The sequence below is a fragment of the Ascaphus truei genome, chromosome 11 (assembly GCF_040206685.1).
Source record: "Ascaphus truei isolate aAscTru1 chromosome 11, aAscTru1.hap1, whole genome shotgun sequence".
NCBI lineage: Eukaryota > Metazoa > Chordata > Amphibia > Anura > Ascaphidae > Ascaphus > Ascaphus truei.
In genome coordinates this window covers 37,726,407-37,753,030 of record NC_134493.1, presented here as the reverse complement: position 1 = coordinate 37,753,030, position 26,624 = coordinate 37,726,407, and the positions used below count along the sequence as shown (strand labels likewise).

Genomic DNA, 26,624 nt, shown 5'->3' with positions numbered 1-26,624 from the left:
CTACCGAGCATCAACTCAGGTACACCCCAAGGTCCCAGCAGCGGAGGCTCAGGTTTCCTGCGGGCCACAGGTATTGCATTGCATCACACATAATATATATATAAAAACAATATTACCATCCTTGCGTCCGGTAAGAAGAGACAGCACTCACGTCCAGTAATTCAAAAATGATTGTATTTAGGCATATACAAACAGACGCCCAATCCGACGTTTCGGTCCCAGAACAGGACCTTTCTCAAGGGGGGTGCAATAACAAAATGACAAACAAGGATATATATACAGTACATTCACTAAGTGTGTAAAATCACCTGTGCATAATTACCCAGTGCTGGGGAGCCGCGAAAATCCAAGAAGACTGTGTACAAACGGAGCTGCCATCTTGGAGGATGTCCTGTGCTGTCTAAGCATTACTTCCGCTATGAGCGTCTGTAGCATCCTGGTAACCCAGGTAACCGCAGTGCGCACGCGTGGTGCGATAATGCAGTCCGCATAAACATATAAACAACCCATTCAATACAAGCCACTCCAATAGTTAGCTAAAATCCAGCACTCCAGCCAATCCAATATAAAAATGGCAAAATGTGGTTACCTCAAGATGATCCTATAAAGGGCGTAGTACACGGTCACTCCTCCGCAGACACCCCACACAGCGCGATATATATATATATATATATACACTCTAAGTTCAAAATAGTGAGATTTATTAGCTCAACATTTTTGTCCCCACTAGAACTTTTCTCAATATACCTTGTACAGACATAACCCGGTTTAAGTACACTCACTTTAAGTACATCTGCAAGTAAGGATATATTTTAAATAGCACCACACCCGTGTCCGTACGCTCGTCTCGTGAGTACGGACACTTATTGAGCCCTACAGACCGCCATAGTAGTGACGCGCTGATTCTCCTCGCCCAAAAGGCAAACGCCAGCTTGCGCAAGCGCCTGTCAGCACGCCCTGAACAGCAATACCGGCTCCCTACCAGTACTGAAGCATCGATAAGTGGGAAAAAGGCAGAGCTTCACTTTAAGTACATTTTCGGTTTACATACATGCTCCGGACCCATTGCGTACGTTAATGAGGGTTATGCCTGTATAAATATATCTGGGTTTGCTTGTCACTTATTTATTTGCTCTTGAGAAAGGTCTGAAACATTGAGTCAATGAATTTCAACTTTTTGCATATTTGCCTGTCCTATTTTCCTTTTTCTGTATATTTTTGGGGAGTATGCACCCTCCCTTTGAGGTGTCAGGAGCCTTAGGGTGGGACCAAATGGAGGAGGAAACAGCATGGGGCAGAGGTGTGTGTGTGCCCCTCGGTCGCACCTTTCATCATTGTGTCTAGTATTTTTGGAGAAGTCACCTGACCACCCTATAATTTACATGACGTTCCTATGTGTATATAGAAGGACCAAAATATTAGTGTTCTTTGGACTACAATATTTTCTTTGACACCGAAGATTCATTTGCTGTATGTAAACTAATCGAGCGAGAGGGAGAGAGAACGAGAACGACAGAGAACAAAAACATATATATATTTCCGATACCCAGGTTAAATCCCTCTTTTCAGGAGTGCATTGTATGTCTGCCCTTATCAAACATGGCCGCCGCACGCTCACGTTCAGTACGTCACCACTCGTTTACCCTCTACGCGCCCTCCGTCGAGCCCTGTTGTTATGACGACACGGTCGTAAATCCGCCATTTTCGTTGTCTCGCTGCCGTTGTGCGCTCGCTCGTTGCGACAGAGGAAGAGCCCCCGGCCGGCGGGGATGAGCACGGAGCCGGATCTTACTGCAGGAGGAGCGGCGCCGGGTGCAGCTCACAGCGGACAACTCAGCGTGGGCTTGCCCGGGGCCCCCCTCACCGGTACCGCCCGCTTCAGTGAGGAAGGTAACGGAGAGGCGGGGCAGAGCTGCGGGGACTCCCGGAGAGAGGGGCGGGGGGGAGAGAGAGCTGTACCCGGGGTGAGGCAGCTGTCATATTGGGATAGTGTGTGTGTGTGTGTGTTTGTGTGTTTGTGTGTATTTGTTTGTTTGTATGTGTATACACACACACACACTCTCACTCCCTCACATCTATATACCACATACGTAATTTGTATTTGATATTTTTTATGTATATGCACATACCCACAATATATATATATATATATATACACATATATATACACATATATACACACGCATTTGTGTAATATATATTTATATGTAAAATATTTACACATACTTAATGTGTGTGTGTATATATATATATATATATATATATATATATATATATATATTTATACACAGCTCAACCCCGTTATAACGCGATCCGTTACAATGCGAATCCGCTTATAACACGATGCAAGCGTGGCTCCCAATGTTCGTATTTACAAATACTTTACAACACAATTATTGATATCTTAAATACTTTATTGTACAATGCACACAATTGTACATTATTTCTAACGCGATCCGCTTATAACGCGATGTGATTCTTTGGACCCCAAGCACAGCGTTATAAGGGGGTTGAGCTGTATATTTATATATTAGTGTATTTATGTACGTGTGTGTCTGTATGTACATTATGTGTACATGTTTTACATATAATTATATATTACACATACCTGTATTTGTATGTACATACCTTTCTACAACTTACTGTTGCTGTCTGCCCCCCCCTTTTTTTAATCAGATTTAGTTCAAATATTTTATTCCATTATAACATCTTAAGTGGGAATATGGTAGTAAAGCCGCAATGATATCTTGTTTAATTTCCTTTCTGTCTAGATCTCACAATGTTTACCAGAAGTTAAAGTTTGTTGGTGTAAGTTGTTTTTTTGGGGGAGGTTGGGGGGTTAAGGGCTGCACACTGGAGCATGACTCCTATAGACTTTTAAGTCCATGTATCAGCGTTGTCCTTCATTTTCTGGTCCAAATGACTCCACTTGCCCATGAATGATTTTTTTTTTTTTTTTTGGGTGGGGTTATAGGAGGAGTTGGGGGAAGAGAGTGAAAGCAATATTACCAGATGTATGAAAAGGTGCGCGTATAACTTGGGCTGTTTTTCCCTTTCTGCGCCAGGTTTAGGTGGCGTTACCCTCTGCTGAAAGGAAATCTGCATTAAATGTACAAATTAGCACAATTCATACATATGTCGCTGCTCGCAAATTGATGCGGGTGCAAATGACACCATTTTTTTAACTCCATATCCCCATTTGACATTGAATGCACGTGATATCAGTTCTCTGAGCTGCAAGAGATGGAGAAATAGATCCTACGGCGCTTAGGTTTTCAGTGATGCTGTCGCTCTGGTTTTTATTATAGTACGTGCATTTTTAAACCATTTGGCTGTATATTTTCTCCCTATACTGTTCTTCAAATTCCATTATGTGGTTTCAACCCTAAATTACATGCAGAATAAAACTCACAATATCTTTCAACAGCTGTCGAACTGAGTGTAGCGCAGGGGTGGGCAACCCCAGTCCTCAAGGGCAATCAACATGTCATGTTTTCAGGATATCCCTGCTTCAGCACATGAGGCTCAGTCTTGTAGCACATATTTCTAAAAGTGCAAGGGAAAAATAGCTCTGTCATATGGATCTTATCTGATTATTTCATGTGGTCAACACCGACTTTCCCGACACTTGTCATCTTGAATTTGTGCTAGCTCAGGACAGCAGTGCTGGGACTGTATTGTCAAGTAGCCTGATGCAAAGCATAGACAGGAGATAAGGGCAATCAGCAGCCTAATTATTTTCATTTGAAGTCACAGCCAGGTCCAAGGTTTGAAAAAATAATAATAAAGGGATGAACAATGTAAACTAATCACTTGTATTCAATCAGGGCTTACAGCTGCATTCAAACGCTGAGTCAGTTTGTCTTTAAGGTCTAACTTCCAGACACCCGAACCTAAATGCATTGTCTGCTTTGCAGAGCAGCTATGCTTCCCTTTGTTAATATCTGGGATTTCACTTCTTGCTTCTCCCTTCCTTTGGAATTTGATCTTACACATCCAATTGCCCCCACCGTCTGAGCCTTAACACTTTGCTGTTAGAGGAGCCTGCAAAACATTGCTTCTGTGTCTTCTACACCAGCAACATGCTGTGTTCTGTATCACCCCCCCCAAAACCTTAATAAGAAAAATAATGAATTTTGTATACAGCGTCCCATATAAAAACGGGGAAATAATTATTATATACCTGTGTTATAGATGAAGACGATGTGCACAAGTGTGGTCGGTGTCAGGCGGAATTCACGAGCTTGGAAGAGTTTGTCCACCACAAGATACAAAAAGTCTGCCAGAGAGCCCAGGATCCCAGCTTCTCATCAGCTGCAGCGACTGTGCACAGTCAGGAGGTAAATGAGCGGGTGTGTCACTTACAAAGGGATTGTGACACAACTTTGGGATGTAACAGAATGAGGTGCTGTTTGTAGCATAATCGGTAATTTATTGTACTATGACCTTTTATTGTATGTATGTTGTGACATGGGTGACTTGAATCTCTCCACTCAGAGATTTAGAACCGGACTATGTCGTGTCAGAAATGCAAAACAGATTTAAAAAAGAACGGAGAAAAGAGCAAAACAATGAAATATTTAAGTTCTTAACTCAAATGGAGAGGTCAGATTTTGGGTTTTATTTAATAGTGTATCATTGCAAAATGATGATAATTACTGCTCGAAAGATATTTAAAACTTTGAGGGTTATGTGAGAATGTTTGGATCTGGGATGGTGTGTGATGCTGAAACCTCACAGCGAGAATAGTGATCATGCAGAATTGCGTAGTACATATTGGGGTATATTTCTTCTGCCGCTGGCATTAAGAATGTCTGTAACAGCAGGTGGTTCCTTCTGTAGAAGATTCTGTAGCTGTTGCCCATGTCATTGTGGAAGCTTCATCCTTATCAGAAGACATCAGCAGTGCCCCAGATGTAGGTACGGTAGTGACTTTTTTTGGGCTCTGTATTAGCAGTGTGTTGTCTGTTTACAAACCTGTAGTATATAGAAATGTGTTGAATCAAAATATATGTATGTGTACTCAATAATTAATATCACCAAGAGGACATATGGCAAAGACATGAATTGTTATATACAAATAGAATATACCAATATTAAATAGTTGACTGATTGTATAGAACCTTTAAAGGGGATGAGACCGCTCATCCGTTAATATACATCAGAATAAACATCAAAGAATATGCAGGTGCTTATAAGGGACAGAATAATATTCATAACAGTGTGATCCTAGGAGGATCAAAAAGGGTCCCAATTTTGTATAGCACTCAATGCCGGAAACAAATGAACTGGATAGCAGTAATCCTACAGGAAGATTACCTGTATAGGGAAATAATAGCCCTACATGTACCGATAAGCCCAAAAATAATAAAGTTTTATTAGTTTAAATACTCATTAAAAACACACATATATCATTCAAACCATTAAAAAAAAAAACATACAGAAGTGGCTCATACAGTCAGTTGTATCTCAGAGAACTATCTATATAGATTTGAGCTCTGCTGTCTGTTTAACATCCGATTCAGTTAGACTCTAATGTTCAACTGAGGCAGTAATGTAATCCTATAAAGAAATGTAGGTATAGTAGGCTGATAAATATCAGATTGTGTCAGTTCAGGCTTGTTACTATTTGGTTTTATCACAGATAATAGTCCCTGCAACAATATCAGCAATGTGATTTGTCTGTGAATTCATGCCTCAGGAACAACATTAATACCGGCGTTTATCACAAGCGTTATTAATAGTAATAGAACGCCCTGAGGAGCGGGCGAGAATATGCACTACCAAAATTACATTGAGGGTGCAGCTTGATCACGCCGGATCAAGATCAGAGTCAAAACAAGGCTTATTAAGGCAAAATCTATTTTATCACAAATAGTGATCCCTGCAACAATTATGGCAATGTAGTGCATCTGTAAATGAATGCCGCGGGAACAGCATAAATGTCAGTGTTATTTCAAGCGCTAATGGTAAAACGCCTTGAGCAGGAGAATATATGCAATGCAAAGATACAGTAAAGGTGCAGCTTGATCACGGCGGATCAAGATCAGAGTCAAAGCAAAGACTCCGTGAGGGATACAAGCCTCATGCTTGCGGTGTGTAGGATTACAGGATGTCGCCACTTCTGATGACGTCAGCTAGTGACGTCTATTCCCGACGATCGTTTCACGTGTAGCCACGCTTCAGGGGAGGAGGAGTCTGTGTATAGACTAAGGCTGCGTCCATGGTGGGAGGGTGCGCGCGATCGTGCGCGGAGCTTCACACGCGCTTCTAGCTGGAGCGATTTGTGCCCTGTAGTTGGATGTGATGAGGGGGCGTGTCGGGGGCTTGGCTGTGACATAACGTAGCTGGTTCGCCCTCATTGGGCAAACCGCACGCGTTACCCGACTGTTGCGCGACAGACAAATTTATTTGTTTTCTCACGCATCGCGCGCCAGCACTTCTCGTTGCGCGCTCTAAGGACAGCCTGGTAGAGGCACTGCATTTTGAAAGGACGGTCACGGTAACCATGGGCGCGGCCTAAGGCTGTTATAAATTCCCAAGAGTAATATTATTGATGGATAAAACAGTCACTTTCTCTTTAAATTGAAACCGTGTCACTGCTGCTGTTTCGTGTGATGACCACTCCAATTCGATATATAAAAGAAACGGCGCAGAAAGGATTCTAAGTGTAGTACTTTCATCACAGATGTAATCTCTGCAATAATACTGATTGCAGTTACCAGACATATGTATATTATAGCCTCAATAGGGTCTTTTGGGTTCCAGCTCCTCTTTCTGCATTTTTAAACCTCAGTCCATGTGTGTGGAACCCAAAAGACAATATTGAGGTATAATATACAGATGTCTGGTTAGTGCAGTCGGTGTTATTGCAGAGATTACATCTTTGATTGAAAGTACAGATGGAAGTGTGTGTCTGAACCCTACTATGCATTGCAAAGCAATACAGGCAAGAGCTGGTTATGGCACCATGCTGTCAAATTGAAGGTCTCTGATTACATGCAGTCATATTTAGAGCCATCTAAACCATCCAGGTTACCTTCCCATGTTCAATTGTTAGACTTATTGTGCATGATTTGTTTATGCAACTAATGCCAATCTTATTGTAAAAACGTAGGGGCTTTTGCATTAAAGTTTGTCTGCAGAACTGATGCAGAAAATAGCACCATTTTTGTTATAAAAAAAATAATTTGGTTTTCTTATATGTGGTGCCAGGTCTGCATAAGGGTTTTTATTTTGTAATCCTTCCTTAAAGGCACTTTGTAACAAATTCAGGGCTGTCGGGGTTAATACATTGTGTACCTCTGGTTACCAAGGTAATCAGGGCCTTTGTTTTTTGAAGTGAAACTTCCTTAGTGGCACCTCATTCGAACTGGGGCAAAAATGGATTGTGGAGACAGAAATGAAACGGATGTGACGTCAGTGCTGGCAGTTGAGGCCGGGCTGAGTTCTGGCTCAGCCCGACCCCAACACTGACATCACACCCGCTCCACAAATCAGATGCGGCGGCGATAGCCGCCGGCGCCGCTCCTAATGGCCCCCGCTCCCCCCACATGGCTGATAACATGCGGCGGCGGCGATAGCCGCCGGCGCCGCTCCTAACGCCGCCATTCCCCCCGCACATCCGCTGCCAAGCCGCGCATGCTCAGTAATGATGGGGACTGGAGGAAAGCCACGCATGCGCAGAAGCGGTTGGCAGCGGCGCCGTTCCCCGCCCGCTGCCACGGCTGTTGACATGTGTCCCCGTCTGCTGCTCGGGACAGCAGAGACCGCCCGACCGGGACAGCCCCCCACCCACCCTTTCCTTACCCGATGGGACCTCCCTCCCAGCCCACACATGGGCCCGCCTAACTTCCACTACCGCTGCCATGCCGCGCATGCGCAGAAGCGGCTGGCAGCGGCGCCATTCAGCTCTCCAGTGACGCGGGCGTTTGCGGGCCCCCCAGGAAGCGGTGGTACAAAAACCCGGGCGCAACCCGCGCGGACTCCCCCCCGGACCCCCCACACACTGATGGACCCCCCCGGACCCCCCACACACTGACGGACCCCCCCACACACTGACTGACCCCCCCACACACTGACTGACCCCCCCACACACTGACTGACCCCCCCACACACTGACAGACCCCCCCCAGACCCCCACACACACTGACTGACCCCCCCAGACCCCCACACACACTGACTGACCCCCCCAGACCCCCACACATACTGACTGACCACCCCAGACCCCCACACACACTGACTGACCCCCCCAGACCCCCACACATACTGACTGACCACCCCAGACCCCCACACAACACTGACTGACCCCCCAGAGACCCACACACACTGACTGACCCCCCCATACCCCCACACACACTGACTGACCCCCCCAGACCCCCACACACACTGACTGACCCCCCCAGGCCCCCAAACACACTGACTGACCACCCCAGACCCCCACACACACTGACTGAGCCCCCAGAGACCCACACACACTGACTGAACGCCCCAGACCCCCACACACACTGACTGAACGCCCCAGACCCCCACACACACTGACTGACCCCCCCAGACCCCCACACACACTGACTGACCCCCCCAGACCCCCACACACACTGACTGACCCCCCCAGACCCCCACACACACTGACTGACCACCCCAGACCCCCACACACACTGACTGACCCCCCCAGACCCCCACACACACTGACTGAACCCCCCAGACCCCCACACACACTGACTGAACCCCCCAGACCCCCACACACTGACAGACCCCCACACACACTGCCTGACCCCCCCAGACCCCCACACACACTGCCTGACCCCCCCAGACCCCCACACACACTGCCTGACCCCCCCAGACCCCCACACACACTGACTGACCCCCCCAGACCCTCACACACTGACCCCCCCAGACCCCCACACACACTCACAGTCACACGCACACTCAGTCACACTCACACGCACACTCAGTCACACGTACACTCAGTCACACTCAGTCACACGCACACTCAGTCAGACGCACACTCAGTCACACTCACAGTCAGACGCACACGCAGTCACACGCACACACATAGTCACACGCACAGTCAAACGCACACGCTCAGTCACGCGCACACTCTCAGTCACGCGCACACTCTCAGTCACGCGCACACTCTCAGTCACGCGCACACTCTCAGTCACGCGCACACTCTCAGTCACGCGCACTCTCAGTCACGCGCACACTCTCAGTCACGCGCACACTCTCAGTCACACGCACACTGTCACACTCGGAATTCACACTGCCTGACCCCCCCAGACCCCCACACACACTGACCCCCCCAGAGCCCCACACACTCTGACTGACCCCCCCAGACCCCCACACACTGACCCCCCCAGACCCCCACACACAGTCACACGCACACTCAGTCACACACACTCAGTCACACGCACACTCACAGTCACACGTACACTCACAGTCACACTCAGTCACACGCACACTCAGTCACACTCACAGTCAGACGCACACTCAGTCACACGCACAGTCAAACGCACATGCTCAGTCACACGCACACGCTCAGTCACAAGCACACGCTCAGTCACACGCACACGCTCAGTCACACGCACACTCTCAGTCACACGCACACTCTCAGTCACACGCACACTCTCAGTCACACGCACACTCTCAGTCACACGCACACTCTCAGTCACACGCACACTCTCAGTCACACGCACACTCTCAGTCACACGCACACTCTCAGTCACACGCACACTCTCAGTCACACGCACACTCTCAGTCACACGCACACTCTCAGTCACACGCACACTCTCAGTCACACGCACACTCTCAGTCACACGCACACTCTCAGTCACACGCACACTCTCAGTCACACGCACACTCTCAGTCACACGCACACTCTCAGCCACACGCACACTCTCAGTCACACGCACACTCTCAGTCACACGCACACTGTCACACGCGGAATTCACACTTAGTGCAAATAGCTAATACAGGGGATGTGTGCCGAGCACGCGCATTCTAAGTCAAATTTATTTGCGTTTTGTCATTGAGATTGTATTTTGATTTTTAATTAAAACATCACCAACACCAACACAAATACAATTTCTGTGACAAAAGTCAAAGAAGTTTCACTTACTATGCGCGTGCACAGCACACACAGCTTTTTTTTTCAGCAGTTTGTGAAGTGTGTGTTAATTTCAGGGGCCAGGATGTCATAAAATGTGCAGACCACAGCCGTTTGCTAACTTCGTTCAACTGGCCCCAAAACTAATTGGAATATGTTAAGACGCCTGTGAATGGGCTGAAAGGCCTTACCCTGGGAACTGAAAGTACCATTGACATGTTCGGTAGCAAAATGAAAATATTTGGCGTGTTGGCAGTTAGTAGAAACGTGCTTTATAGAGACAGATGAGTCGGCTAGTGCTGTGTGGGCTGCAAAGGAAGTACATAAAGTACTTGTGCTGTCCTGTAGGACGTGTACATGTAATGGAACCCTTTCTGCGTGTCCTTAGCGGTGTCTGAGGAGATCAAGGACATTCTCGACAGTGAAGATCATGTGCTGGGCAGCCAAAACGGGGAGGTGGAGGAACTGGAGGTCGAGTGGCAAGAGAGCCAGGACGATCTGGGTGAAGATGATGCTTCTGACATTGCTCAGGCGAAGCTGGTTATCAACCAGGAAGGACGCTGGGTTTGCCAGCTGTGCCAAAAGACATTTAAAACGGTATGTTATGTTAGGCTGCCCCCCTGCCAGTGGGCCTCCTGACTGCCCTTCATCTGTTGACCTTGTCACCTTTCCATCCTAGGCAAACATTTTGAAAGCGCACATGATTACGCACAGCACCAGGAAGGACTTTGAGTGCAAGCTGTGTGGGAATGCATTCAGAACAAAAGGGTCCCTAATCAGACACAACAGGAGGCACACAGGTAGGTGACACGATGTACTCGTCTCTAGGAGTCTAATACGCTGATTTGTTACTGTAGGAGGAGAGGAGACTGGAAGTTGAAAGAAAACTCATTACTTTGTTTTTGTTTCCCCCCTCCCCCCTGTAATGCTAACTTCTTTTTAAACCCAGAGGTTAATACTGTACTGAAAGGTGAATGTCTAGTTACGGGAAAGCAAAATGATCTAACATTTAGCACTGCGATACTACCCTTTTCAGTTCTATTTCCATCCCGTACGTAATCATTAGTCGTCAAACCTGTGGTTGTCATCCAAAAACTACCAGCCAACATGTCGGAGTATAGTTTAGAGCAGGCGTCGCCAACTCCAGTCCTCAATGACCACAAACAGGTCAGATCTTCAGGATTTCCCTGCTTCAGCACAGGTGGCTCAGTCAAAGACTGAAAACCTGACTTGTTGGTGGCCCTTGGGACTGGTATTGGCCATCCCTGATGTAGGGTATGATCAAGATCAATGCTGGCAGCATAAGCAAAGGATGGTTAGAAAGTACTTCAGCTTGGTAAGGTAGGGAATCGGAGGAAGGAGTCACGAGAAGTTCTATCTAGAACAAATATTAGTGGCGTCTTCGACCAGAATCACTCCTGTTTGTTCTCTCTCCTGGATTAGATGAGCGCCCGTACATATGCTCGAAATGTGGAAAGAGTTTCCGTGAGTCGGGTGCTCTGACGCGGCATCTGAAGTCGCTCACTCCCTGCACAGACAAACTCCGCTTCAGTATGGGCAGCGACATCGTGGTCAGTCGGGAAGAGTACTCCGCAGGTTTGTAACGAGGAATTCAGAAACCCAATGAGAATTAGCACCACACGTGGAAATGAATGAAATTATGTAGTATTAACAAACAGTCCAAGTGAAGGTGCTCTCACGGTATAAGGTGTAGGTGCCACAGGTGCGCAACGAAAGTAGTCCTGCGTACTCGCAGAACCACCAATAGTACAAGAAGTGAAGAAGCCGTGGCACACTAGGGGTCTTCAAAGGTAGAAAATGTGTTGTAACGGGATCCTGTTACTTCACTTAACAAACAGAACAGTCAGGGCACATTGGGGGTTATTAAAAGTAAATCCTATTTATTAAGTGACCAACTTTTTTTAGTACCATTGCATGGGTGTCAAATATAGATTAGGGTGTATATGATTTTCCTATTTCTCTGATGTGCTGATTTTAAATGGAAGTTATGCCCCTTTTCGGCTCCTGCGCTTTGCCCATAACTGTCTCCTCTCAACCCCTTTCACCTCTACTGCTCTCTCGTCTTAAACACTTTTCCCACACTGCCCCTTACCTGTAGGACTCCCTCACACTCGGTATACAATGAGCACATTCTCTCCCCACCTTTAAGACAAACTTTAAAACTCACCTCTTAAATGAAGCATCCCAATGACCCGGACTCATGGCCACTGTCTCACACCCACAGTCTCTCCTAACAACCATTGCGGCCAAGCGCTGCCATCTACTGCACTGAGACAGCAGGTGAGGGAGTAAGTCTCCCACCATACCACTTGGATTGTAAGCTCTCCGGGGCAGGGGTTTCCTTTCCTATTGTCTGATCTTTTTTGTTGCACTTATTGCATTATAATTCCCTGTACTATATGGTCTTTTTTTGTAAAGTGCTGAGTACACTGTGGGATACATACATGAATACAATCATACACTGTCATTCAAAGACAAGAGCTGATTGTTGACTTCTGTTGCAATCCTTATTCAGAAGAACTAATTTCCACTGAAGACCCATACAGCAAGTTGCCTGATGTCACCTCTGAACTAGTGAGTGATGCCCTGGATGTTTCCCCTGTGATCCGCTTGGTAATGGACACCAAGGGGAATATCCTGCATGAAGTCCATGTCCAGGTTCAAGAGCTTGCGATCCAACCCAGATCCCCTTCTGAAGAGGTTAGTAGAGCAGGCCATACCTGTGAAGAACAGACTTGTGGTCTCTAATCTACATTCACCGCACACTGTAACATCCCTTTTCCAGAACTGATGCAATCACCATAAATCTAAATTACCACTCAGATACTGCAGTCTTGTAGGAACGGCATCCACACGTTTGTTTTGTGCACAATGCAGGATTTCCACTCTCCCCTTGTTACTTGCTACAGATTCTCTTGTCTTGTACCTCAGACCTCGGGCACGGAGCAGTGCGCAGGAGACGGGGAGCTGAGCAGCGACAGCCTCATGCACCACGCTATGAGCAACTCTGGTATTGTGATTGAGACCGTCACCATGCAGGATCTGGAGGGCGAGGAGATTCACAATGGGGAAGTGGAGTTTGAAGAACTGCAGAGTGCTAGTGACCAGGAAACGGTATGTGTGCACCGAGAGAGCCACTGACAAGACATGTCGGGAGAAATGCAGGGCAGTGAGGCATTGTAATTGGTTCGAGGAGCCATGAATGAAAATCTGGGAGAAAATTGTAAATATCACGTGTTAGATGAGACCTGTTAGATTGGAGAAACCCAGTTGAATTCTACTTCCCTCTTTCCAATAGACAGATGGGAAAATAGACAACGGCCAGCAGAATTTCAACTGTCCGCAGTGTAATGAAGTTTACAGAAGTGGCAACGCCCTAAAAATACACATCAAAGGGCACGAAGGTAATGTGTGTAATGCCCAGTGTTTATCTGCTTCTGCGACACTTCTTTAACAGGGTACTTAAAGCAGCAATACGGGGTTCACTTAATATTTTTTTTTTTTTTTATTGCAGGATTGAAGCAGGGGGTCTCCAGAGCTGAACTGTGTTAATTTCAGCTCTGTGGACCACCTGCTTCCAGAGATGCTTTACTTCCCTCCATGGGGGGGAGGGGGTCGTCAGTATCTCAGCAGTCAGACATCCCAGTGTAGTGACTGGCGACTCCTTGGGCCCATTCTGTTTATAATTCTCTGTAATAACCGTGATGGGAGGCACCTACAGTCAGGTCTGCCCCTCATACCACCCAAATCAAAAGTGTGGGGGGTAAATCCTGATTCTTGTGTCTTATTTATTGTATTCTGGTAACATCCTTCCTTGTGACTGGTGGAGGGCAGTATCGTAGTTGTTGTCACTGGCTCATGCACTTCTAACTATGGCCAGGCAGTGTGTCTCCCTGCACCTCATTCTATTCCAGGTGTAATGTACACTGAAGCTCTATGAAAGAATAGCAAATAAAACTATCACTTGTGAGCACATTCACAGGTCTGCAACTCTGCTTTCATCATTATCTCTTAGCATACAGTCCTTCTACTGCAGCCAGGGATTCTGGGAAATGACAAGCAAATGAGCACACCGTGCCACCATTTGCTTCATGTTCAATTAAACATGGATCCCTATAAGCGTATACCTGCTGCATTACACAGCTTTTCAGCACAGCCTGGGTTAAGGAAGTGCAGAGCCAGTAACCCTACTCGCAGACAGCAGTTTCTATCTTTTGGGGGTCATCAATGTGAGGCTGGTTTTACTGGCTCTGCAATGTGGAGTTTTATATAGAAAAACTACAAATGGTTTGGAGAACAGTTAGTGCATTGAGAATCTTTTTGACACTCCTCCCCAATGTGGTCACACTGCAGAGAAGTACAGAAAGGCGGCTGTGCTCCCGTATAGACTCGCTGTGTGACGATTGCCGGATAAATATTCCACATCCAAAGATTTGCAGTCCTTGTGCTCCTTAATAAGGAGCATGCAGAGAGAGGTTTCAGGCCTCTAGGGGTCTTTCAGCAGATGGGTGAGGCCCGGCCAGGGGAAATGATTGGAATCTCCCATTCCACAGATGACATTGCGGGTTCTTATTAGCCCACGCGTCGCAGGAGATTTAATTCCCAGCGCGAAACTAGGAAGTCGGATTGGTACTTGTACCGGCAAGGGGGGTGAAAATAATACAGTTCAGTCTATGGGTCCGTTCCTGGAAAAAGGGAGAGAGCGGGGGGGGTTTGGTAGGGGGCTTGCTGCTTTAACTTCTTTGCTGTGTGATGGGGCTGCAGTGCACTGCTTGAGTTATGATGCACCTGGCTTATTACTCGCATGCTTTTGGTATTCGCAGGCTGCAAACTGTACAGCTGTGAGGAGTGTGGCAGACAGTTCCTGAAGGCTCACCTGCTCAGGAAGCACCAGGAGACGCACTTCAACGAAAGGCGCTACAAGTGCGGAGAGTGTGGGAAGCTATACAAGACCATAGCACACGTGAAGGGCCACATGCGAGTGCACTCAGAGGATAGGCCTTATCCCTGCCCCAAGTGTGGGAAAAGATACAAAACCAAGGTCAGAGGATAGACAAGTGCCAGACCTCCCTGTCTGATCCGGTGCTCTGCAAAGCCACGATCCCGAGAGAAATGTTACAAATATACCACCAAGGAGCAGATTTCTGCCTGTGGATTTTTTTTTTTTAACTGTACGCCTTTAAAGCAGCACTCCTGGCAACACGTGGTTTTAATTAATATATAATAGGTTTTAAACAGGGAGTCTCCGTAGCTGACAGTGTTGATTTCTGCTCCTGGGACCCCCGGCTTCCAGAGATACTTCCATAGTGGGAGCCCTAGCTGGGAGATCAATATGGCTGTTTAAAAGTCCCACGGGTCAATAGGAAGCCGTGACATAATCACTTGTTACTTCCTATTTACCCACGTGACACGGGAGCTTTAAACTGAACAGAGATACTCGCAGCACCTACAGAGGTAACTATCTCTGGAAGCAGAGAGTGTGTGTGTGTGTGTGTGTGTGTGTGTGTGTGTTTGTGTCAAAAGGAGTGCTAGTGGACGTGGCTAAATGTATACAACAAAAAACAAACACAGATGGCCAAAGCTACTTCCAATGTGACAAAAATACACAATGCAATACCTATATATTCTCTTGAAAACGGGTAATTTAGTTCAACCCTTTGGCCAAAGCGTCTTAAGCCTGCTGCCACTCCAAGGCATGACCGTTAGCCGGTCCTAACATAACCTGAGTTAAAATTCTTATTTACCTGTATAATTAGGGGAAGAATGAAGCATCCCCTGCTTCAAACCTATTTAAAGCAACGGAAAAAACACGGTCGCCAGGAGTTTTCCTTTATGAAACCATCGCCTGTATGTGTATTTGCTTTGAGCATGTTTAATGGTTTCACCAAAAATGCATGTAGCAGCTGCTTTAACATTAATAGAGAGAATCAGAGCTTTAATAATAATAATGTACTTTCCTGGGGGTATGGATGTGGGTTACCGGCTCTGGTTGTCTATGAAAACAGGGCAGACATGGCAAGGTTCAGTGTTGAATTTCTGGGGGGGGAACAAGGATTTATAATGGGGTTGATGTATACCGTATTGCACAGCATCTTTTTGGAGGGGGCAGTGCTCCTTATTGAACAGCTCCTTCTCTCCTTGCTACAGAATGCACAGCAGGTTCATTACCGCACCCACCTGGCGGAAAAGCCCTACGCCTGCCAGTTCTGCTCCCACAGCTTCCGGGAGAAGGGATCCCTGGTTCGGCATGTCCGACATCACACGGGCGAGAAGCCCTTCAAGTGCTACAAATGCGGCAGAGGGTTTGCGGAGCATGGCACGCTGAATCGGCACTTAAGAACCAAAGGTGAGTAATAGACATCCCCTGCTTAAACTCTTTAGGATGCCCAGCTGTAATAAGGCAGAATAGCAAGGACAAGTGCAAATACAGAACGTACCTGAGGAACCAGGAAGTAACCGGCAGCAGCTACGGGAGGGTAACCAGGGGGTCCCCAGAGTTGATATTACCGTTGTTCAGCTCCAAGGACCCCTGCTTCAAAAGCTTTAAAAAAGTGGCCCTTGGATTGCTACAATAAAGGTGTATTTCTCTCTCCCCCACCCCCCAAAAATGGAAATGAGATACAGAAGTCTAAATATAATTTAGCAGGTTTATTTAAAAATTCTTAATAGCACTTATTTTATATGCATGGAGTCAAATCCACTCTTTCCAGTGTGGAAACTGGCAGCCATATTGTTCTGACGTTACCCCCCTCCCCCATCTCCCACGCATAATACAGACGTAGAAGACTTGTAAAGCAGCAATGCTACTTTCCAACTTTTTTTTTCCTTTTATCTTATTTGTATATGTAAAGCATGTGAAAATTGTATATTTCTACATTGTTACCTAAGCTGGCAATCGTTTAGTGCTCCTGTTTTAAATCTGTAAAAATCCTGATTGTGTGCCTAACGTAATGGCTGCTTCAGTCCGTGTAACTCGGCAACTACAATGTATCCTGATATTACTACGATAACCTTATTTATTGTTACAATTTGCAGCACAAACTGCTGGGAACATTGGCAACAAATAATCACAAACAGGAATGTGTTGTAAAGCTCTTGCACTGCTTAGGAGGTGGGCTAAAACCTGCTTTAAAACGCATTAAAAATGGCAGTAAGAGTTGAATAAAAACAAAAAATGTCACTTGTGTAATACTATAGAACAAATTTATTTAAAAAAACATAAGATCTCACGTTTTTTCTGCTTTACGAATTACTGTACCAAGCTCAATGTTGACCTCAGAGAGGACATCATTAGAGTATCGAGAAATAAATGTGAATTCTTTTCTGGTCCCTTGTTAGGTGGCTGCGTGCTGTCACAGAACACAGCTGGGGACACAGAGGATGTTGAAGACGAAGCTCATGCAGATACAGTGACTGCGGCTCTGATCTCTGAGGAACCCCACACGGTGCTAGTAGAGTTTTCTTCAGTGGTTGCAGAAACTCAGGAATACATTATAGAGGTAACCTGCAGAGGTCCGAGTAACTCCTCTTGCCTGGAGCTTCTGATAGCAGTGAAGTGGGAGGTGTCCCTGTTTTGCAGTTTGTTGGGTGGAGCAGAGCATTAAACATCAGCCCCTTCACTGGCAGAGGTGCCAGGCAATGCCTTCCTGACACCCCTGCCAGCAAAGGGGTTACAGATGTGGGTCAACATCCCTTTCAAATCTTCCAACATGGCAACCAAAGAGCAGTGTTTGTTCTTTGTTTTCTTTATTCACTGTTTAGATGGAGATGATGAAATAGCACTTAAGTACTCTATCATTAACAGTATTCAATGAGTACTGTATTGAAAATGTTCCCAGTTGTGCACCAGAGCAGCTTGTACCAGATTAGAGAGAGCAGGTATCTAGGGGTCTTACCGCTTTAATTAGTCCTTGTGTGTGCTAATTGCCTCTAAATGTATCCAGGCTGCTGCTGAAGACTCTGAAACCAGCGAAGCTGCTGAGCTTATTCAGGGCACGAGGACGCCCGAGGTGAGTGCCTAGGTACTTGTTTTGGCAGCAGGAGATGGGAGGGGGTAAGGGCTGTGAGGAGGAGGAGGCAGCGGCGGCAGCCAAGGTGTTGGGTTTTGTTGCCAGAAACAATGGAGAGTTTCATTTTGTGTTCTGTAAATATCTATCCCATTACAATCTTTATGCGAATAAGTGTTAGGAGTCCTGTGAGGACATCACTGCAGTCGTAGTACAGCACTGAACAAATGTAATATATCTGATGATTAGACCTGTATAATTCAGAAAACTAGTTATACTATCCCAGGAAGCGTACACTATAATGGTTTTACAGGGAGACTTGCCCAAGCTAACCTGGAGGAGTTTGATTATGGAATTATCCACTTTAGCAGAAAAATGTTATTCCTTTTACATAAATATACAAACTGCAGACCCAACTTTACTTCAGAAACAAAGCTGGTTTGGAGATTCTTTGCCTTTTAAAGAGGATACTGCAGAGTATTTACATCAACATAACCTCCATTTCCGGTTTGCATGTAATGGAATCTGCAGCTGGTGTAGCCCCTGCAGTGCCAGTGAAGCAGGGTTGACCATCATGCATCGAAGACCAGCCTCTATGCCAGGGGTGGGCAACTCCAGTCCTCAAGGGCTACCAACAGGTAAGGTTTTCAAGATATCCCTGCTTCAGCACAGGTGGCTGTCGAAGTCTGAGCCACCTGTGCTGAAGCAAGAACTGAATGAGCCATTAGTGCTGAAGCTGGGATATCCTGAAAACCTGACCTGTTGGTAGCGTTTGAGGGCTGGAGTTGGCCACCCATGCCCTATGTATTGTATTTCCGTGATTGTGCTTGTGAACAGGTTCCTGATCTACCCCTTCTCTTCCCGCAGATGGACAGCCACATCTTGAAAGTGGTTCAGCAGATCGTCAGCAAAGCCAGCCCAGGGCAACAGATCATCGTCCGCAACGTGACTTTGGACCAGAGCAATCTGCCCAGCATGGCGGATGTCACTGCCGCCGACACAATCACCATAGCGACACCGGAGGCCCTGACTGAGCAGGTTGCTATGACACTGGCATCTGCCATGGAGGAAGGTGCGTTGCTAGCAAAGAAAACCCCCACGGAAGGAAAGGATGCTGCTGGGGCAGAGGATGTAGAGATGGAGGAGCACGCTGGGGAGTTTGTGATTACATCGCATGAAGGAGATGTGGAGGTCCAGACCATTATTGTGTAATGAGCACGGCATTCATCTGTTCTATGCTGCAGAGAGCAAGGGTGCTGGGGCCAGACATCTCTCCTTCACCAGCAATAATGTAAAGGACCTCATGCTTGCACACACTAAAAGAAGCAACCCGTGAGTGGGGCGAGTCCTCAAGGGTTAAACTATCCCCTTCTGCTTGAATGGGACACTTGGAATAAACTGAACCGGTTGTGCCGTGTTTCTGTGCTTATGCCGCCTCCTGCAGAGAAGTGCTGGTCCTGCCAAGCCCATGAACCCTGGTCTGTTATCTGTTACAAGGGAACCAATAAAAATGCACACTCAAGTTACGTGTGGTTACTAAGGCAACAAAGAATAATATGCTGCTTATTCTGAACGCCGTGCCCAGGATTTCCAGTCCTGTCCGGTGTTACACTGAAGTGGCACTGCCTACACTGCCCCTCTCGGATAAGGGGCTGAGAAAGTAGCACTAAATGTAATGCCTGGTACAATCCGCCCACTGGGAGTTAGAAGAGGAAAATCACAGGCTGTGTTGGGGCAAGTTTCTATCTCCACTTCACCTGGATATTTATAGAAGAGCCTCTGCAGCCAGAGTAAAGGGGCTGTAAGAAACCTCTAGTAAATGCTGAGGTTTTGCATTGCCTCTTCTGCATGTGTCCGGGTGAGTGACACTGCTGCTTTACGCCTCTCGTGACCTGCGCTTTGCTGATGGTGTTTCCTGCCTGTCATGCACAGAGGTTGGATATGTACATTGTCTTTGTACTAATGACTGCTCCTGCACCCAAATCCTTCTCACATTGAGAAATCTGAACCTGTAAATGAAACCCAGCTAACCGCTATGCATTGTGGGTATGGCACCCAAGGAGGAAATGTTTTGGTTAACACATTTTTTTTTTTTTTTTTTTTTTTTTAAATCAAGGTGTTCTGAGCTTTACCATCAAATGACTGCAATTGTTCCATAGGAAGTGATTGGTAATCACCTTTTTTATAGTTTCCAAAAATGCCTAATTTCTGCACAGCACCGCAGAAGTGTAAGAAAGCCACGGGCTATCCGAATAACACAGCACATTTAAGAGGACTCTGGATCCATCAAGTTGTTTCTGGATGGAAGGGGGGAAAAAAGGAATCTATGCAGCCTGACTCGGCAACTGCTTTTTGACCCTCCCGATATGAACAGTTTCCGTTGAGACTCGGACCGCCCAATGACAAACTGCTATAGATCGTACGGCTGCGGTGTCTGTAACGATGGAGAAGTGAGGGATACATAAAGCCCAGGATTCATTTAGCTGCAATGCGGTGATCGCACCCGAGTCTACGATAACTGAATGACAGTAGAAGCCAGATCTGGGTGAGACCCCCCGCATTGCGGCTTATTGAATCTCGGCCTATATACCTATGCAACGTTCTATAACTGGGCTGCGTGCATGTATCATGTGGGAACCCAAACCTGCGAGAGAGACTGACATCCGTTCCCCTTCCCAACATTAACACCTGTTTTAAGAGAGATTTGGCTAGCCGTGCTATGTAGTCACAACTTGACTTTCAGGGTGACTTTGTGTATTTTTTTTTTACCCTGGTTTATTAAATACTATAGTATTTTGTTGATGCTTCATTTGGATTTAATCACTTGAGATGTTTTGATGCAGATTCTTGTTTAACTACCTTTTTATTTCCAGGGGGTTTAAGTAGACAAACTGTTAAGAGCACTTGTGGGAGAGGAGCATTAACTTTCTGTGGCATGTTCCCTAAATACTGTTAGACAAGCAGATGTCTCGGTGAGCTTTGTGATGGTAACTTTTCTATCACCGCTATATCTCCTGCATTTGCCCAATGCCACTTGCACAAAAATTGTGCTCCTCAAACGATTAATACCAATCAAAGATGATGCAGAATGCCACAAGTTCTACTGACAGTCGTAGTAATTGTCCTTGGGGAACTAGACAAGTCTATTAAGTTCATCCTTTCATTTGCTGCTGTACAGAGAGAGGCTTCCATTTAATCAGATCATTGTAACATTCTGTATTAATATGCTGCTGCACAAGGAGGATAAATTATACCACAATGTGTATAATATCTCTACTTACTACTATACACAAGTAGACATGGCCAGCTCGAAAGAGAAGGCAAGTCTCACTTTAAGGGAAAAAACAGCCATATCTATCAAATATTTTATACAATTCTGAAACCCATAACTGGCCTTTTAATAGATCGTGCTTACCAGGTTTACAACAGCATGTAATCTGGTCCCCATGTCTTGCACTGTTGCTGATCTGCATAGGCCACAGTGCAGGAACAGGCTCCCCTTTCTACCATACAATTCTTAATTTTCTTGCTATATTTCACTGTATAAAAGGGTTAATAGTTCACATTGCTAGTTGGAATTCCTAATTATGACTTAGGTGACACTGGCACAACCTTTTCTGTCTTAGCCACGTCACAATTGGTTGTAGATAAAGACCTTGATGAATAAGTACAGCAGGAATCAGACTCTTCTCTCATCTATCCTTCTTGTAATAAGTGTGGGGTTGGAATATTTCTCGCATGTTTTCCACTCTTCCTCTGGAATAACCCTTTGCGGATTTGGACAGCAGGCCTGTGCCTGAGCTGTGACTCCTTGCTTTGCACCACTCATTGGTGGTTTGGTTAGTGAGACACAGGTGCAGCACAAAGCAGCTGTATCCTCCCAACAGTAGTACCAAGATGAGAAGGAAACCCAGCGTGAAGACCATGCGAGGGAAGGTCAGGAACAGATGCTAGAGAAATAGAATGATCCTCATTAGTGACAACTCCAATCCTTGGTGTTATCACACCCTAATACAGAGATGGGAAATAGCTGGAGTTCCCATATGCCACCCCGTGGCTAATAGTCTCTTTGTAACTTTTATATTTCACTGAATAGACCCCCACATTGCAAAAAAAGGGGGATCGGTGTGACGTCTAAATCCGTAGAAAGACTGAGAACTCACCGGCCAAAATGGTATAAAATAAAAACAACTTTATTAAGCTACATAAAAAATGTGTTGCGTCCACATGTGAAAAAAGCTCCTTCTCCCACGCCGTCACTGGCGCTTTCTCAAGAAAGAAAGCGCCAGTGACGTGAAACACGTGGGGGGAGGAGGAGCTTTTTTCACATGTGGATGTAACACATTTTTTATGTAGCTTAATAAAGTTGTTTATTTTATACCATTTTGGCCGGTGAGTTCTCAGTCTACCGATTTAGACGTTACACGATCCCCCTTTTTTGCACTGTTACTGTTTGCATTGGATACAGACCCCGACAGAGACACAGGATCTACACTGTTCCTGCGTGGCCAAGAGGAGAAGGGACATGGCGACGTATCGTGAGTAACAGCGTACTCCACGCCTTACCTGTCTACCGTGTGTTGGGATTCATATGCTTAAATTTAGCAGCTTTTACACTTCAGAAACTTTTTTAGTCCGTTGTCGGCTGATTCGCTCCCTATTACCTCTTTTCATTAGTGCCTACAACTCATTTATCGTGACGAAACTTATCACTAAATACCTTCTGTGCAGCGCTGTTCCTAGAGCTGACAGCCGGTTTTGTTTTTCTCATAGACCCACACATACCTGAATAATGAAAGCTATGCTCATAAGATGCTCATGGCCCTCAACATCGATATAAGCTGCAGTCATCATGTGTGAGAGCAACACCACTTGCAGGAGGAAGGCAGTAATGACCCCAGCCACGGAAACTGCTGCAAGAGTCAGACTGAGCAGGTAGAATAGGAAGTATCTGATGTTAAAGGCTCCGACACAGTTATTCACCCAGACGCAGTGATGGTCGAATCGCTGCACACAACCTTTGCACACACCTGCGAAAACCAGTACAGCAGAACCGCATAAGAACTTACACCTGTGCACGATGTAGCAGACACAAAAGGGGATGCCGTCTTAGGCCGAGTCCGTAGAAGGACAGGCTGCGCTGAGCCGTGCGGACGCTCCGCGTTGAGCCCCTGCATCCTCAATGAGGATGCCTTGAGAGGGGGCTCACGCGAGCGTCCGCAGGCGTGCTGAGGCGCTAGATTTTTCAGCCAACAGCCAAGCTGTTTTTCAGAGCGCTGTTGGCTGAAAACATCCAATCAGCGTGGAACAGCGCCAACGTCACGGCGACATAACGTCAGTGCGTCGCGGGTGATTGGCCCAGTGACGTCACTGCCCCGCCTCCCTCAGTCTCCCCCCGCCTCCGATCGCGCCCGCTGGCTCGCCTGCATGGGCATGAAATCGCACAGATTTCAGCAGGCGAGCGTCAGCGCGGTCCAGCCCTGCTTCCCCTTCTATGGCCCCAGCCTTACTGAGTGGGCCAAGATCTAACAGGAAGAGGGCATAACAGGAAGACGGGTCCAAAATCGAGAGAGAGATTCCAGTTCAGGAAGAGAAGGACAGAAAAATCCAACTACAAAAAAGACCCAGGTCAGTAAGTAGGAGCCTTGAATTTTTCTAGTCGGGGGGGATTTTACTTATTCGCTGAAAACTTTTCATTGCATTCTTAATCCTGATCTAAAGAAAGATTATTGGCTTGGCTCCCCTTAGCAACTGCCGATAAAAAGCTACTCACTGCAGTGTTTGGATCGGGCTGGCTTCAACAGCTGACAGGTGGGGCACCTCCTGTCCCGGTGGAACATGATGTCGTCATAGTCATACACCTGCATGTAGGATACTTCGTTCTGCCTGGTCAGCGTCCCTAGAACAGGAGGATCCAAAAATGGATTTATTTAGGGCACAGTTCTTAAAAATAATTTGGAAAAATTAAAGCAATAGAATGCTCCCCTATAACGAGAAGGTATACCCTTATAATATTCCCAAAAAGTTGCCCTTCTGCACAATACTATTAAAAAAAAAAACATAACTAAGTGGCTAAAGCTGCCACAGCTTTGCAATGTGTTGCACATACTACAGACAGCTAAGATGTTGATTCAAGAGCAAGGAATAGGTTCATAGATACCCTATGTGGATACATGCATATAATATGTAATGTAATTTATCACATAGGAGCAGTTTGCAATATATATTTCAGGCATGGTAGCATACCACACAAACTGTCCTATATATATTTTTCATGTTTGATACTCTTAACATTGGTTCCACATACCGCTGTTGCACAAGGGAACGGTGTCTCTCTTACCTGGGTCTGTTACACAGCACAAGTAGAAGTAGTAAAGGTTTATGGTTATCAATGCATATGGCAGGAAAATATATAGCCACTTTAATTCCAACTCCCAGCAATAGCCAAAGACCTCCCAAGAGTATTCTGCGAAAACCAGCGCATCCAGGATCAAGTGCAGGATCACAAAAGCCCTGCTTCTGTGGGGAAGCAAAGAGCAATAGTGTAACAGGGATTATATAGGACTAAAATGGGGGGCAATTGCTGGGCTAATTGTCACACATGCAAGGTGTCTACAAAATGCCTTCATCAGAGATAAGGGACAGGTTTTAAAACAGTATGTTGGGGTGAGTTATGTGGGGGAAAGTGAGTTTTGAATTGTTCTTATGGCAGGTATTATAAAAGATAAATTTTAACTTAAATGTATTTGCATCACTTGTAGTTAAAATGTTTCCACTGCTACATGACATTATTTATATATTGAAAGTACAATATCCTGCAGCAAGCAAGCCACTGTTTGTATTAATGCCAAAAGAACGTCATAAGGTGAGAAAGCTCAGAGATCTCAGTGATGTAAATCCTCCAGAGACCCCCAGGCAATAAAGGGGTTAAACAAACTACTACTCTGTTTTTACATTGAAGCATCCCATGTGATGAGGGACATGTGGATGATAGATATATATAGACACAATATTTATTTCTATAGTGCCATCCAGGTACATAGCGCTTCACAGCAGTAATACACAAGACATCATATTATAACACAATGGGAATAAGCGCTTCAGACATCAAATAGGAAAAGGAATCCCTGCCCCAAAGAGTTTACAGTATGTTATAATAAGTGTAGTGTGTATGGTTATGCCACAGGATTGGTCTGCAAATGGCAACATCATACACACCTTGTTTGCAAGGCCCTGTGGTAGTATCTTTGCAGCCATGCGGGCAGCACATGGGAAACCATCTGCAAAAGGAAGTATGTTCACTTAGCAAAACTGTAGCAGGCAACACAAAGAATAACATGTTCTGGACAGAGCTCCTGAAATTACAAAAAGACATTGCAAAGATGGCATTTGTTTTCTATGATTAGAAGGGGTGGGAATTTATTAGGACCCTTATAGACAAATTATTAATGTGGGGAAGACATAGGAATTTCACTGCTCTAAGTAATACTGATGATCCCATAGCCAGATCAAACAAAGTGGGGATTTATGAGACTCCAAAGGACGGAGTATAACTCTCACCTCTGCATAGTTGGATATTCTGTTTGAGTTACTCATGGATCGTCCAGACAACAAGCAGAATACAGAAACACAAACGAGGAGGAAAACCACATACATGGTGAAAAGCCAGAGAAAATCCATTCTGAGACTAGAAGAAAATAGGAACTTATTAGTGAAAAGTCAGTATTTTAGTGTCACTCACTATAGAGGTATTTACATTGTGTTTTAAGAGGGTAGAGATGCCCAGTCGTACAATGCAGCCTGATAATGTCACGGGATAAAGATGTACATACATACATACATACATACAGATATCATGAAAACTGCTGTGCTGCTTTCAAATTTGAATATTAGGAATTCTTTAAAATATTAAATTGCTTAGCCATAAAAAGAAAATCCCGGAAGTAATTAATCGCGCATTCACACACTTTTTAGAGACCTCCTTAAGAGACCGATCTTCTCAACGTAACCCAAGCAGGGACCATAATTCTGTCACTGCACAACACACAAGCCTGGGCGTTGCCATCTTGGTACACCCGGAAATTTGACACATGTCCGTAGGAACAGCTTTGGTGACTGAAGCATGACTAATATGTTCGTATATATAAAAGAATAGACATGCAGAGTCATGGATCATACGACACACAGGAACACTTTGCAGCAGCTACACCGACTTCCTTTATATTTTGACCACAATGTGGTGAGAGCAGTAAGATGTCCGACTTCCTGTGACCTACTCCAGACGAGTAGAGCACAGAAACTTCGATACTGTCCAGGAATCTCTATCGAGACCAGATACAAAAAAAAGGCTTATATAACATTAAGGGGAGAATAGAAGTTAGTATCATTCCTTCCAGACACAATTGTTCACTGTACAAGCATGCAGTATATAGTTGTGAATGTCCTCTTCCATAAAGGCCAAAAAAGGGAGATTTGAAGATACTAGATAAAAA

The 26,624-nt window shown here is 45.7% G+C and overlaps 2 protein-coding genes across 9 annotated transcripts; one reads left to right on the top strand and one right to left on the bottom strand.

Moving 5' to 3' along the window:
* Positions 1-1,687: 1,687 nt before the first annotated feature.
* E4F1 (E4F transcription factor 1) lies at positions 1,688-20,930 on the top strand. 6 transcript variants are annotated; one of them, XM_075565684.1, is made up of 15 exons: positions 1,767-1,890; positions 2,772-2,808; positions 4,195-4,340; positions 4,843-4,916; positions 10,494-10,702; positions 10,785-10,905; positions 11,549-11,701; positions 12,642-12,826; positions 13,058-13,240; positions 13,425-13,530; positions 14,950-15,167; positions 16,274-16,472; positions 17,465-17,625; positions 18,070-18,135; positions 19,000-20,930. In XM_075565684.1, the coding sequence occupies exons 3-15, from the start codon at positions 4,195-4,197 to the stop codon at positions 19,342-19,344; spliced, it is 2,166 nt and encodes a 721-aa protein (XP_075421799.1). In that variant the 5' UTR covers positions 1,767-1,890; positions 2,772-2,808; the 3' UTR covers positions 19,345-20,930. The 6 variants fall into 6 exon arrangements, with proteins under 6 accessions (XP_075421800.1, XP_075421801.1, XP_075421797.1 ...); XM_075565686.1 differs by lacking the exon at positions 2,772-2,808 and having other exon boundaries at positions 1,689-1,890; positions 4,824-4,920; positions 18,070-18,147; positions 19,000-19,135; XM_075565682.1 differs by lacking the exon at positions 2,772-2,808 and having other exon boundaries at positions 1,690-1,890; positions 4,827-4,920.
* On the bottom strand, positions 20,252-26,393 carry ZDHHC4 (zDHHC palmitoyltransferase 4). Of its 3 annotated transcripts, none has more exons than XM_075565688.1 (7): positions 26,100-26,393; positions 25,693-25,819; positions 25,351-25,412; positions 24,473-24,651; positions 23,906-24,031; positions 22,918-23,162; positions 20,252-22,082 (listed from the first exon to the last, which is right to left on the bottom strand). In XM_075565688.1, the coding sequence occupies exons 2-7, from the start codon at positions 25,810-25,812 to the stop codon at positions 21,825-21,827; spliced, it is 990 nt and encodes a 329-aa protein (XP_075421803.1). In that variant the 5' UTR covers positions 25,813-25,819; positions 26,100-26,393; the 3' UTR covers positions 20,252-21,824. The 3 variants fall into 3 exon arrangements, with proteins under 3 accessions (XP_075421803.1, XP_075421804.1, XP_075421805.1); XM_075565689.1 differs by having other exon boundaries at positions 26,111-26,393; XM_075565690.1 differs by lacking the exon at positions 26,100-26,393 and having other exon boundaries at positions 25,351-25,487.
* Between the last annotated feature and the right edge of the window lie 231 nt (positions 26,394-26,624).